Here is a 14,712-nt window from a genome sequence, read left to right on the forward strand (position 1 = left end):
GGCTTGGGTCGGGCTTGATTTTTTTAGGCCCAAACTAAGGAAAAAAAAAAAAAAAAAAGAACACGTATTCATACAGTCAATGGGACTAAACATACAATTATCCTGCTTCATGTGATGATGTGCGATAAATTATTTCTTACTGTTAACGTACCAAATCTTATTTTATTGTCCTGACAGCAGGCTTTATTTCTTTGCATGGACATAAGTAAACTGGCATATTGACGCATTCACAAATCACACAATCTGTAAATTCACTGTCAACAGACCCGTTGCTTTCTACTCGCTGAAACGTTGTTCGATTTCGCGGTGAGGGTGGATTTTAATTCCTCATAACTCCGTATGATCATCGCGCATTCCTCCTCCGTGAAGTAAGGTGCCAGTGCCATCGTCACAAGTAGTGTTTGACTCTGGTCTCCGCCCCCTTTTATGTGAACGCGCAGTAACTCTGACTGGGTTGACACAGGTTCGACTAATCAACCTCATAATCAGCGTCGTAGCACCGACTGACCACAAACTAGACAACCAGGTTTTGTCAACTCCGGTTACCCGCTGGTAAACTGGATTACTTCTGGGGAGGTTGAACTCAGTTCGTAGTATAGGCCACTGGTGGGAAACTTTCATGACGGCGTTTATTTACATTAGATTTGTATAAAGTGACGGATAATGGTCACGTTAATGTGAAATCATTTTGCTGTCCTTCCTCCTCTAAGCCGCGGCCGTTTGTTTCTTCTGGGTAGCCGAAGTACTCCCATACTAGTGACTTTGGTTTTTTTTTTTTTGACGGGGGGAAAAAACTCTGGTTTAGTTTCAACACTTTCAGCCATTGTGTCTATTCTACGGCACAGTGACAGACACAGGACAGAGCAACAACTGGAGGGGGAGGCGGTGAGCGCTGCCGCTCCAAGCCACGGATTTCTCGCTGCATAAAAATAGCTAATACCGTACTACGGTACGATGGAAAAATTTAGTGGTTTTGAAACAGTGATGTTTTCATACCACGGTAAACCTTGAAACCGGTAATCGGCACACGCCTATTTCCGAACAAATAAAAGTTCCTAAAATACACTGAAGTGTCAAATGTATTTCAGCAAAAAAACCACTTTATTTGGATTATGGTAACTACTGTACAGTGAACATGTACCATGCGATTAACTTTGTAGTGTAAAATGCTCGTTTACAAAAAGCACCTCCTGATATTTAAAAGCACCTACTGCCAAATATACCATATAATTCAACAGCAATTTGTTAAATATATTTAATAGAAGAAAATCTATCAAGAGGGAATGCATCTCAGGGGTCATGACCAGTGCCTGTCAAATAATGCAGGCGTCATATGTCAATTTCCTGTCTTTGGACTAAACGGTGACCAAGGCTTGGGCAACAGTAGGCTCATCTCATTTGAACTTGAAAATTCCTACGTCCCATTAACTCTTACTCAAGATCCCGTGAATTATATTTAGTTAAATTTATATACACAATGACTATTTTATTTTTAAGTTCGACTCCATTTATGATCTAGCCAGTACATGCACATTTTAATAGGAGTTAGAACACTTCCATGTATAATACATTAGTGGTCCTATAACTCAGCTTGCCAGCGGAACTTCCTCAGCTCCATTCTCAAACCTGGATGCGAGTTTCAGAAAATTGACATGCGCAAAAAAAACCTACGGGTTGAAATCAATGTTCCAAGGAGGCTCTACAAATGCTGCATTTACGAAAAATGAGATGAGCCGAATGTTACCATCATTTCATTTCGCAAGACTATTATAATATAGGACAACATCCCAGTTAGTGCACAAAACCCACCAATTTATATTCTTGAACAACTACAGTTCTAACGGGCAAAACACACTGTTCTAGCTTACAAATAACGTTCCACTTGTCTTGAAATCAATACATAACCATTAGTCACATTAGACAATATATAGGAAAAAAAAAGTTCACACAAGTCAATGTGATTTTTTAGGATTGGAATTCCACTGCTCCAGTACATATAGGCTCAAGCTGCGCGTCTCTGGACCTGTTGGGAACATGCAAGTGTTTACTTATGGTCGTGCATAAACGTGACATCAAGTCATTGCTCAATCAATTTCTATGTAAATGTCACACGCGAAATGACACAAAAGTGGATCACTATGATGGTCTAACATATTGAAATTCATGAATTGGTTTCTTCATTTGATGATCATTATATATTCTCAGAGATTTATGATCCTATGACGATCACATGCAATAGAGCAGAATGGATAAAATTTCTTGCCTTCATGAGGAGCCTTGACTCTCTTTTGGCTTTTCAGGCGTCGACCCGTTTTCTTCTACACCCGCCTGTGTCATCAGGTCAGCAATGTTCTTTTCCAGGTCATCGATCCGTGTGCTCATCTCATCAAGTAGAGGAGCAGTTAAGGTCAATAATGACTTAAGTGTGGACAATGATTGGCTTTGTGGGATGCTAGTCTACAAAATACAGTGGTGCCTCGACATACGATCGCTTCGACACACGACCTTTTCGACATCTGACGTACAATTTGACTCTCCATTTGTTTGTACATCCGACGACATGCTTGAAATACGACGAATTATGACAGCGCCGCAGTTTGTCTTGCCTGAAGACGGACGTACGGCGGATTTCCTTGTGAGAGAAATCAACACTGGTTCCAAGAAGGTCAGTGCAGGTGGGGGTGGGGGAAGGAATAGGTGACGCTTACCATTGAAATGAAGATGGAAACGAAAGAAAAATATCAGCATGGTGTGTGTGCATCCGTGAACTGGCATCGACAATACGGCCATAGAATGTCGATCACGACGGTCATCCTCCGACCTCCGTTCGCCAATCTTTATTAGTTAAGGTGACAAATATTACTGTGGTAACTTGGCCGAAGAAATCACCAACTTCGTCAGGTTTCTAATAATTTATTCCATCAACTTTTGCAACACAACACGCCTATTCTCCGCTGCAGCTGACGCCAGCCAGCAACAAACATTAAAAGAGAATGTAAAATAGAACGGCACTCTCAATCTCACAGTCACCTCAGCTACAAGGTGCGTTCAGGTACAACAAAAAAACGTCCGCCCAATAAGAACATGATTAGTTACATTATTACAGGAATTTTTAGTATTATTATTCTGATTTTTAATTATAATTGATTTGTTTTGCTATGTGTAATTGCCATTTTTAATAGTACAAGCAGTATTTATCAAGGATTTAGTGTCTGTTTACGGGCTGTGGAACGAATAAATGGATATATAATGCATTCTTATGGGAAAATCCTGCTCAACATACGACCATTACGACTTTCAAACATGTAGAGGTACCACTGTAAATGGAAAAGTGTGGATCACAAACAATCATCGCTAGTACATTGGTACCTCGACATACAATCGCTTCGACACACAATCTTTTCGACATCCGATGTAAAATTTGACTCGACATTTGTTTTTACATCCGACGACATGCTCTAAATAGGACGATCTATGAAAGCACCGCAGTTTCGTTGTCATCCCGCAAGACGGACGCATAGCAGACTGTCTTGTGAGCGAAATCAACATGGGTTCCAACAATGTTAGTGCAAGTGGTGGAAAAAAAAAGGGAAAAAAGGTGATGCCGTTATTATTGACATGAAGATAGATTTGATAGAAAAACATGAGCAAGGGGTGCGCATCAGTGATATGTCTTGCTCAACAACACAGCCGTAGACGGTCTATGACAGTCCTCCTCCGTTCGCCAGTCTTTATAAGTTAAGGTGGCAATTATTATTGTGGTAACATCGCCAGCTTCGTCAGGTTTCTAATCATTTATTCCATCAACTTGAGCAAACAACACGACTAATGTCCCCTGCAGCAAGTAAAGAAAGTGTAACTAAAAAGGCTCATTCCATCAAGTCAGCCACGCGATGCGTTCAGGTACATCACGCAAACACATTCGCCACATTAGAACCCAGTTTGTTACATTATTACAGGTATTATTATTATTGTTGCTATTATTATGTTAATATTCCGATTTTTATTCATAATTTATTTGTTTTGCTATTTGTAATTGGTAATTGCAATACTAACAGCAGTATTTATTAAGGATTTAGTGTAGGTTTTCGGGCGGTGGAACCAATTAATGGAATTATAATGTATTCTTATGGGAAAATCCTACTCGACATACAACCAATTTGAATTACAAACAAGGTCCTGGAATGAATTAACTTCGTATGTAGAGTACCACTGTACACTCATTTGCATTATTAAAGCTGTTTGTATATAACAATTGCTCGAGGTTCCATGCAATTAAGGCCATTCAGAAACTTCAATTTGAAATTGTAGGATATTCCTTCCGATGATCTGGTCTGACATGGTCTGGAACTTGTCTTGCATCTGTTGCAACAAGGTTTGCACCTGAAAAACAAGTTTACAGCAATTTAAGCTAAAGGAATGTCCTTACAGTACCACCCCTAATGAACAAATCAAAATTGTGCCATTTCTTATGTAAACAGGAAGGTGGAATAATTATTATTAACTCTTTTACTGCTATTAATGGCAATAAGCGTTCAATCCATTTGGACTGGGAGATCATGCAGTGAATGATCATGCTTTATCGCCATTGTAGGTCATTCATTTTTAAATGGGAGGGCTACCAGCGATCAATGATATTGAGACATAGCAGATGAAATATAGAGGTGTATGTTTCCCAAGACCTGGGTTCACCAAATCCGGACCTCGGTGCCACTTTTCCTGTCGTGTTTTCCATGTCTCCCTCCTCCAACACATCTGAATCAAAATAATCAGGATCATTATCAGGCATTTGGAGAGGTTGCTGATGACATAATCATTTGATTCAGGTGTGTTAGGGGGGAGAGACGTGGAAAACACGACAGGAAAAGTGGCACCGAGGTCCGGATTTAGTGAACCATAACCCAAGACAAACAAACAAACAAAAAAGGAAGCAAACATTGATGAGCATATTTCTCTGAAATTGATTCATAAACCAATGTTGTATACTTACTGTTTTCATTACAATAAAATTCATCCAGGCAAAAATAATGACGATTTTACGAATCGTACAAATAGAGATAATCGTACAACTAGAAAGAAACGCGAACTTAGACCGAACACACGCAGTGCTTTGTAGCTGCCATTAGTCCACAAACCAAACATAGGCTGTCACGAATTTCTGGAAACTTTTAGCCATTAAATGATGATAAAATGTTTGTACTCACGTCATTCATTTTTAACACAACACGAGTAACAAGTCGACATTGACTGCAAACTACCGGTTGTGTTCTCCGACACTTGTTAGCATCGTTAGCTACCACGAGCTAAGCTGCTAACGCGATCTTTCCATTTACATTGAGGCTTTTAATACTCACCACATTTGTAAAGTCCTGCACGGATTTGGGGTCTGTCTCAGCCATAATTTGCTGTGAGTCACAATCTAAACCCCTACAGGCCGGTTAAAAGCTCCCACAAAATTATGTCCTGTTAGGAATTGCTAACAGTACGAGCCACTGCGAAGCGAAGTCAGCTGTTCCGCAAAAAACATGAAGGAACTCGCGCGAGAGTTTCGACAGCCACTCAAAGGAATGTGGGATTTTGTGTTTTCGGTGAGGCACATACACTGTAGCTTGTAGTTTTGTTTTTGCTTTAAAGCTACTGGGCTGGCGGTTGAGCAAGGAGTCACCGATAAGATCCGAGGACTTAGATGCAGCAGCGTCCGTGTTTTGTGCTCGCTCGGAATGTTTGGGGCACAAATTCTTCCATTGCAAATTGAGAAGACGCGTGTGGGGGCGCACATGCGGATGCGTCCCCTCTGCCCTCTCTTTTGAGAGAGAGTTAAGATTACATTTTGAAGGTGTCAAGGAGCTCCAAGTTTGGTTGTGAGGCAACTTGTGTCCAAGTGGACCAGTTGGTGTTGGGTGTCGCTGCAGGAAAGTGGATGAAGGCAAGTTGCTTATGACTTCGGATTACTTTTTATACTTTTCATACTAACACCAAAATTAAGAATTAATTTCAAATTACTTTAGAACCCCTCTGAGGACATTACAGAAACTCATTCTTATATTGTCATGTGCATTTCTGTGAATTGTAATGAACAGTTTCTCTAGGTTGAATCTCCAAAACTTTTTCGTGCAGACATGTCAGTGGCCCAACCCACGAAGTTATGCTTTGTTTACGCAACAAAAGTAGCACCGTTCGGTCAGTAATTTCTGGTAAATAAATGCCTTGATTGGTCACTCAGTAAAGCAAGAAAAACGTGACTCAACGGAATGTATAGGAATATTTCTGAGTAATGTTTAACTCCAATAAACTATTTAAAAGCACGTTTTATCAATCATGACCCTGTATGCTGTCAATGTAATACAATGTCTTAACTGTCTTTAGTAGTGTCCCCCGTGTTGATGATGTTATTATTACTATTATTACAATTTTTTTTACAGTAAGGAATGCCCCTGCATGACCTGTTAGTAGTGTTTTTATTTCTCAAAAAGTTAAAAATGTGGAGTGACTGCCTTCTTTAAAGCCTTAAAGTGTGATTTGTCAGCTGACACCAGTGGTCCTTCATTTTTTTTTATTTTTTATTATGGGACAAAGAAGCCACACACTATATACTGGACTTAGATTGGAAAGTCGAAGTCACCACATTTACATGTCCCTGAAGATTGACTGATGTACCGTGTTCACATTCCCCAGCCTCTGTAAATATTGTAAAATAAAGTATCGGTAGTCTTGTGATCTAAAGTTATTTAACTTATCAACTTGCTGAAGCGGCTAGTAGACACTTACCCCTGCAGTTGTCAGCAGTATCATCTCATCATCATCGGGGGTATCACACGCTCACTCTTGGTCAGAAAATCAGTTAATATTTGACTTAAGTTTATAAATTCCCAGTATAAAGAATGAGTATTGTATACAGCTTTCTTTTCTACTTAACATCTGCTTTTAGTACCAAAGCAATAAAGTTCTCTATATAATGTAATTGGTTTGACTCACCTATCTTAACTCGTTGAATGATCACAGCTAGCCTTCACAGTGCAAGTGGATTGGCATCTCTTGCCATCAATGGCACTAACTCCAGGGTAAAACATTATTATTCACAGCCATGGCTCCCAGTTCAAATAGATTAGGTGTCTGTCCATTCACCGTCAGCAGCATGTGAGTTAAAAATATACACAAATCTGATGTATAACTACCTTAATAGACACACTTCACATAAATCTAATGAGTTTTACTCTTCTCAGGCTCCTTGGACACTGCTAATGCCTTCCTCGCATGATGGATCCTCAGGTTGTTCTGCAAGAGGAAGAAACAGAAGGCTCCTGGATGCTGTTATCCTGGCTGGCTTCCAGCCTCATGGTTTTTGGGGGTTCCTTGCCCTATGTGCCCCAGTACCAGGAGATCCAGAGGAGCAGCAACACTGAAGGCTTTTCTACCAGAGTGTGTCTGGTCTTGCTCATCGCCAATATCCTGAGAATCTTCTTTTGGTGAGTGGGAAATTGTTAAAATTGTCGGTGACATAGTTGGAATTTTAGTGAAACTTAAAAAAAAAAAGTTAAAAAGTTAAGAGCATATCTTTTTAAGTGTGGAAAGACAACTTTTTTTGTTAGAATTTAAAAATTCTCATCATAAACCAGCACATTACAGATAATTTATTTCTGCCTGTGCAGGATCGGAAAGCAGTTTGAACTGACTTTACTGCTCCAGAGTGTGGTGATGATCCTCACCATGTTTGCAATGCTTCATCTCTGCTGCGGCATCCAAAACAGCAACCGTGTGAGCACAAAGCAGCATCGACTCTCAGGTAACCAGCCCAATGCCAGAATGATGCGGGCACAATCATGAGAAAAGGTGTGCGTGCAGCTCAACTTTTTTCCAAAAGAGGGGTCATAGCTTGGAATGTCAAAGCTCTTTGTAAAAATCCTTATGCTGGACGACATGGCCTAAAATTCATAGTGTGGGGTAATTCCAAACATTCACAGTGAAGTAATAAAGTATTTTAAAAACGGGGACTAATATTAACTAACCCAGGTGAATACATATGTTTGAGTGTATTTTAGTTGAAAAGATGCAACTCAGGCTGTCATAGGAAAGGCAATTATCCTAACCTATACTATTCTGCGTATTCACGATTGCACGGGCACGCACACCCTTGCATGCTTAAGTTGCTTTCTTTTGCAAAGAGGCCCACATAAAGTAATATTTGGTAAATGTTTTGATTATATAAGCTACTGGTGCAAAACTGCTTTGATAGATTTTGAGCTTTCTGATTTAAAAATATTTGATTAGGAAACCCTTGGATTTCTCTAGTATTTACTCCTGTTATGTTGTTACTTTGGCTCAGGAAACGCAAATTGGCTACATGATGTTACATAATGGGTTGGCAGCCGGGGGCAGATCTATGACTTCCTGTCAGCAAGATTGGATTAATTATGAAAGTCCGTCTGTTGCGCCGTTATATTGTACACTGTTAGATATTGACAGTACATAGGACAATACATCTATGCGAAATTAATTCTTAAGATTGAATAATTCACTGCCGAGGAAGGTGACTGATGTCCAATCCTTTTGAACTGGCAGGGCCTCACAGTGAATCAGTGGCCTGAAACACGATAATTCACTGCCAGTTTTCCCAGTTCAAATGGATTGGATGTCTACAGTTTCCAGTGGCTGCTAGAGTTAATCGAGAGTTACTTTAAATTTTAGATTCTTTCAACTATGTTGCCAAATCAGATATATTATTTGCTCGGCTGTTGACCTCTATTTGCTCAGGAACATTGGATCCACACTATATCCATCAATAGCAGCAAATGAGTTAATATAAAGAAAGTGTATATGATGAGGCTACTTTAAAAAAAGTATTTCCTGTGTAACAAGTTGCTGAAGTAATCCATGTCTGCCTTGCAAAAGTAAGTCCCCCTTGAGCTCTGGTTTCTCTGAATGTGGCTGCAAAGGGGGGGCTCTGAACAAAAATAGATCTAAGTAGACTTCCACTGAAAAGGATCTGTCCTCGGTACATTGACAAATGCGCCCAACATATTAGAATCAGCATCATGTGAAGTAACTTCCTGTTTCTTCATTTTGACATTCTTTTCAAATATGCAATGTCTTTTTTTCTTTTTCTAACCTTCTTGAGAAACTTTATCAACAGCCCTTCCCGTCCTGATCTGTCATAGACAGACATAATTACTTAGGTTATGAAGTCTATGGATTTGCTCTCATCATTTTCCTTTTCTATAGAAATCTTCTCATCTCGCCTTACTTGTTCCTTTGCAAACACATACGGGTACTGTTTGGCCAATTGGAATCTAGTATACACTCAAAACACAAAATAACTTGCTATTATTGGAAAATTATGGATGCATTGATTTACCCTGAACATCCATACTTTATTTTTGTCTAGTTAATGATTGGTTTGATGGACTACTCCAGGCTAAGCATCCTGCTCATTTCCATTTGTTTTACCATAGATGTCGTGCAAAATCTTAATAACAGTTGTTTTCATGAATAATATACACCAGCAGAAAGAGCTGATTTTACTACCGATCATCTTTAAAAAAAAAAATCAAAGGAGGGCTGTTAAAGCTGTTAAATTTGATTTCTTTAATCCTAATAATACATGAATATATTTTCGAGTTGGTGAGAGGCGTACCCATTAAACACTAAGCAGATCACGAATCAAGACGTAAGCCGACCAAAGCAAAGAAGCAGAAATATGGCTATCTTGCCCATAACTCCACTTGTATCACAATTAGTAGTGAGAAGAGACCAGTGTGTAGTTTTCTCAAAATATTGTCCGTTGACTGCATGATGCTGAACAAATTGAGAAGTCATTTGATGAACTCAGCAGTATAATTTTTCAACTTTCAAAGTGACCACTGTAGTTATTGTTGTTGTTTGTTGTTCATGTTTTTTTTTTTTAATTCCTAAGGAATATTTTTCACAAGCTAAGTGTATGCTTATTAATTAAAAAAACGTTTCATAAATAATAAAAAAATAAATAATAATGTCGTTTCCAAAATATTGTTAATTATATGCCAAATATTAATAATAATTATAGCAACAAGGACTTTCGGAGCTCAAATAGCAATACGGTTTTATTTTTCTTGGTATGTTTCAATCTGACCTTGTCTTGATGTGATGGGATAGATTTTTCTCAATTTCGTTTTTGTCCGATAGGGAGCAGTGTTTACCAAAATATGAATTAAACTCTTGAATGAGTCTAGAGAATCCTCCAACTACCCAACTGGCCACATTGGTTTCATATCAAGAATAAAAAAGTTAACAAATTTTATTCTATGCATGCAAGCTATTTAATACCATAACTCAGGTGGATAAACAGCATTTGAGTGCAGAATGGAATCATGTGTCCACTCGCATTTGCCTGCAACACTTACCAATTTGGGTCTAATTAGTAATACATATGAGCCCATCCAATTGCATTCACATATTCTGCAACACATAGTCAAGTGTTCCGTCTACTTTCAGTATGTTTAATTAACCCCCTGATAACAGTTATTTAGCAAGGCAAATGCAATCAGTTGGCGAGAGCTAGTTAATTTGCACTCGTGCTTTTAGGATTGCTTGCACAGGATTATTTAGAAATCACTGGTAAATGCTTTCGGGTGAGAACTCCTGGACACACTTGTGTGTTTTGCTTTCATCATTATATTGCATTAATTAAACCTTGCTCCCATTTTTATTGAATCCAAATCTAAATGATGGTTCAGCAAGTGTAGAAATGTAGCATTTTTGCTGAGGAGACATTTCTGTCTAATCAGTTTTGTCACATGCCGCGGCTGCAGTCTTTATATCCTGTTGAGTTTTTAATTATATTTTGATTCAAGTGAATGAAGTGCTCTTCTCCATCTGCGTTGGCATCGGTGAACATTGACCACAGACCCACCAACGCACATGAGCAACTTCAGTTTCGTCCTGCATATTGTCTACATTTTTAGTTCGATTTTCACTTGTGTCTTGGTTAGTCTTCATTATTTTCATTTCGCATTGTCTCAAACTGGTAAGGCTGAGCAGTTTAGCTCATCGCTACAAATAACATAACTATTTTACGTCACTACCTAGAACACGTTGCAACGTAAACAACAATGGCGACTTACGTCGAAATAGTTTTTTATATTAAATTAAACTACAAATTATTTTTCAAGGTTGTTCATTATAGTAGAGTTATGAACATTAAAATAAAGCATACGCACAGTTGATCCAATATGTCATTTTAGACGAGGTTCCCTTACAGCTGGTTGTCCGTCCCAAATTATGCAACCTGACTGAACTGGAGATGTTTTGTAAAGAAAAATGTCCCAAAATACTTTCAACCAGAATCCATACCCCAGGGGTTCCCAACCTATTCCACTAAGGCACACTGTGGGTGCAGGATTTCATTCTTACCAAACAAGATGACAACACTTTTTCCCCAATCTGGTGTTTTACAAGTGCAATCAGTTGATTGCAGTCAGGTGTGGCTTGTTTTAGCAGAAGCCTCATTGGTTCAACTGTCTCTGCTGGATCGGCTGGAACAAAAACCAGGACCCACAGTGTGCCTTGAGGACTGGGTTGAAAACCCCTGCCATACCCTGATTGTAAGCTACATCAGTCCCATTGGTTGTCAGAGACAATTGAAAATCAATTTGCGTGATTGGGTACTCTTGTTCATTTTCAGCGATGACGTCAGCTAAGGGAGACAAATGAAAGTTTGCCGTGTGCATCACTGAGTGAACTGTTCAACAAAAATGAGAACTATTGCTTTGTGGGTGGATGTAAGTGTTGGAAACAAAGCTTTAGCAATATCAACGTGTTGATTTTTCAGAAAAGGATGCATTTAGATGAGCGTGGGTGAGAGTTGTGCTGCAAACCCAGAGTGATTTTCATGAACCTGGGTCAGGGGCTGTGGTGACGCTAAGCAAGGAGGCAGGCGGGCGAACAAAGCGTTTCTCTCATCCATAACCATGTCTTGAATATTGCTTGTATATGAAGAGTTTTTAGGAGATAGAACTAACCGTTGATTTCTTCTCTCTCGTCACCGTCGGCAATTGTGTCTCCTGCTGGAGGTTCTGCCGCCGGCTCATACATGTACGGGCCAATGATATCGGGAAGATTTCCATCGTCGTCAGCATACATATAGTCTCCAAAACCATCTTCCGTGAAAATGAAAACATTTTCATTTGATTCAATGTCTGAATCGCTGAAGAAAGACAAGTTCTCTAATGATTGTGCCGTATTAAGTGGGTTAAAGCAGGGGTGTCCAAACTTTTTGCAAAGGGGGCCAGATTTGGTGGGGTAAAAATGTGGGGGGCCGACCTTGGCTGACGATCTTTACGTAGAACAATATATTTAAGCAAATGTTAGCAAGCCATTCCGTGTGTCACATTTTCTTTATTATTTTTTAAAATTAATAATTTCAACAATCTTGCAACTAACCTTTGTGGCGTTCTCTTTCGACTCTCGGGCTCTTGTGAAATACTGCTGCTGTAAAATTAAACTAGCTTCAAGTTGCTTCAATTTCTCGCTACGTATCTTTCCTGTAATCTTATACATGTCAGCATGTCTTGTTTGGTAATATCACCTCACATTGAATTCTTTAAAAACAGCGCACTGTCTCTTTGCAAATGAGGCAGACACAGTGTATTTTAGTGAAGAAATAGTCCAATTTCCACCTATTTTTGAAGCGTCTGCCGTCGCTTTTTTTTCTTTTTTTTGTTTTTTTCGTTTTTTGTTGATTGTCGCCATTTTAGAAAATTGGGATTAAAGAGTCACAGGGGGTAATGTTGCTTAGAGTGCTGCTGCCTTTTACTGGGTAAATGAGGAGCAGCATTTAGTGTGTAAGCTACTTCATATGCCGGTAGCAGTACTGCTGACCAATTTATTAAGTCTGTGTGCAGGCCAGACGTTATTGATTTTATGACAGAGGCTGGGGGCCGGATGAAATTTGACCAAGGGCTGCATTTGGCCCCCGGGCCGGACTTTGGACATGTCTGGGTTAAAGTATCTGTGCAGCAGTGTCGAAGTAGCTTTGGATTTATCTACCTGCCTTTGTCTATTGGTAAGTTTAAGGTGGAAGCCAAAAAGTATTCCCCACACACGACAGGTTGTACACGAGCACCTGATTTTACAAGATAAAAAGCGCTTTTTTTTACCAATTTTTTTCATAATGTCTTTTTCCACAGTGACCTTTTTATTTCATAATGCCATTTTTCAGCATAAAAATGTCGTTTTCCAGCACAATTAATTATGTGTTGACAATCAAATACATTAGGTGAGTCAGTTAAAAGATTGGCTGGATAGTGGAGTCTACTCTGTTGCGTTAGCGTTCGGTAGTGTCATTTTCAGAGTAAAAGCTGAATTATGCTTTTGTGTTGCGGTGACGGCAGAGCGACGGCGTAGACTCTACGTCGCCATTGAGCATTTGAAGTTCTGCGTCAAGGGAAAGCGTCGCTCTATAATTCTTTGTACAGTTTTGGGTTGGATAGTAAGGAAAAGCCTTTACCTCAGTTTGAGCAAGTATTTCAGCAGCAGTGTGTTTATAATAAGATGGGTTTAGGAAGTTTACCTAACAGTTAATCGACACTCACTCATTGTGCTGAAAAACGACATTATGAAATTATGAAATAAAAAGGCTATTTGGGAAAAAGACATTATTAAATGAAAAAATACTTCATGAAAAATGTTTTTTAACATGTAAAATCTTTTTCATAATAATAAGAATAATTGATAATAATAATAATAACTCACAATTATAATATTACCTAATTGAATTTAAGGGCCATATTACATATTTTCGCTTATTTATCAAAATAGTATATAATTCAAAAGTTTGTTTTCATTTATTCAATTAAGACTCTTTTGGTGTTCCATACAAGATTAAAAAAAAAAAAAATTACTTTGTGTCTTTCAAAACAAGCAAGCCTGTAGACTGGAGAGGCCACTGGTGAGTTAGGAAGGCGCAGCAAGTCCATGAGGGACACAATCAGACACTGCTACGATGCAGACTAACTACACGAAAAAATGTCACATATTGTGAACATATGACAGAAACTGGCAAAATTTCGCCTCGTTCTCATCTCGTCAGACAAAAGCTGACGTCTCGTCTCGTTATATTTAGTCTACGAAGACACTTTTTTAGCTCGTGTTTGTCTCATCGTTATAATGAAAAAAATGTTAGTCAACGACATATTTTCGATATACTCATCACTGACGAAAACAACACTGCCCTTTAACTGTGACAGGAGGATCATTTTGGTTGAAATTGCATATAGACCCTACTCACCTACGTCACAAAATGACGTGTCGCTGTATCCGGCCGCCATATTGCCCGTCATTTTTTAGCCCTATTCTCAATGGTTTCAATTAGTCGTGCAATTTATAGAGCAATTCATGGAAGCCCCGGTGTTATCTGACGCTGTAAACTCATCGGATGCGTTGCATAAAAGGCGTTATGTGGAAAAGCTTCAGTTTATCCATTCGCCAGATCCATATTTGATGCCTAAATCGATGTTTTTCAACCCGCTGTCTTCGCCGTCTCTGCCTGACATCTGCTACCCTGATATTTACAACTATCTTGTCCACACAAAATCAGCCTATTCTCACGGAAGTTTGAAAAACTTTAAGAGCTTGGAGGCTTATAAATACTTCGTTGCTGGTTGGGTGAAACGGGTCCTCGTCCACGAAAATTCGGCAGGAATCTATCTTGTGCTCGGGATGGTCAGTTACGAAATTTTC

General features: G+C 39.1%; 2 protein-coding genes across 3 annotated transcripts in view; one reads left to right on the top strand and one right to left on the bottom strand.

Moving 5' to 3' along the window:
- Positions 1-1,082: 1,082 nt before the first annotated feature.
- hsbp1b (heat shock factor binding protein 1b) lies at positions 1,083-5,529 on the bottom strand. The gene is made up of 4 exons (XM_057837354.1): positions 5,355-5,529; positions 4,317-4,383; positions 2,264-2,390; positions 1,083-2,023 (listed from the first exon to the last, which is right to left on the bottom strand). The coding sequence occupies exons 1-3, from the start codon at positions 5,397-5,399 to the stop codon at positions 2,266-2,268; spliced, it is 237 nt and encodes a 78-aa protein (XP_057693337.1). The 5' UTR covers positions 5,400-5,529; the 3' UTR covers positions 1,083-2,023; positions 2,264-2,265.
- A 40-nt stretch (positions 5,530-5,569) lies between these two features.
- Positions 5,570-14,712, top strand: part of si:dkey-246g23.2 (solute carrier family 66 member 2) — a 65,337-nt gene continuing 56,194 nt past the window's right edge. The window contains exons 1-3 of one of the 2 annotated variants that reach the window (XM_057837352.1): positions 5,570-5,926; positions 7,224-7,466; positions 7,650-7,783. In XM_057837352.1, coding sequence (XP_057693335.1) covers positions 7,255-7,466; positions 7,650-7,783 — 346 coding nt within the window. In that variant the 5' untranslated portion in view covers positions 5,570-5,926; positions 7,224-7,254. Of the gene's footprint in view, positions 5,927-6,995; positions 7,138-7,223; positions 7,467-7,649; positions 7,784-14,712 lie in introns of those variants that run through there. The other variant, XM_057837353.1, reaches the window with a different exon arrangement.

Source organism: Corythoichthys intestinalis, chromosome 5 (genome assembly GCF_030265065.1).
Source record: "Corythoichthys intestinalis isolate RoL2023-P3 chromosome 5, ASM3026506v1, whole genome shotgun sequence".
NCBI classification, from domain to species: domain Eukaryota; kingdom Metazoa; phylum Chordata; class Actinopteri; order Syngnathiformes; family Syngnathidae; genus Corythoichthys; species Corythoichthys intestinalis.

Coding starts and splice junctions, on each gene's coding strand:
- hsbp1b (XM_057837354.1), bottom strand. CDS start 5,399: ATGGCTGAGACAGACCCCAAATCCGTGCAGGACTTTACAAATGTG. Junction 4,384..5,354: donor TGCAGGACTTTACAAATGTG/GTGAGTATTAAA, acceptor CTTGTTTTTCAG/GTGCAAACCTTGTTGCAACA. Junction 2,391..4,316: donor AGACCAGATCATCGGAAGGA/ATATCCTACAAT, acceptor CTGCTCCTCTAC/TTGATGAGATGAGCACACGG.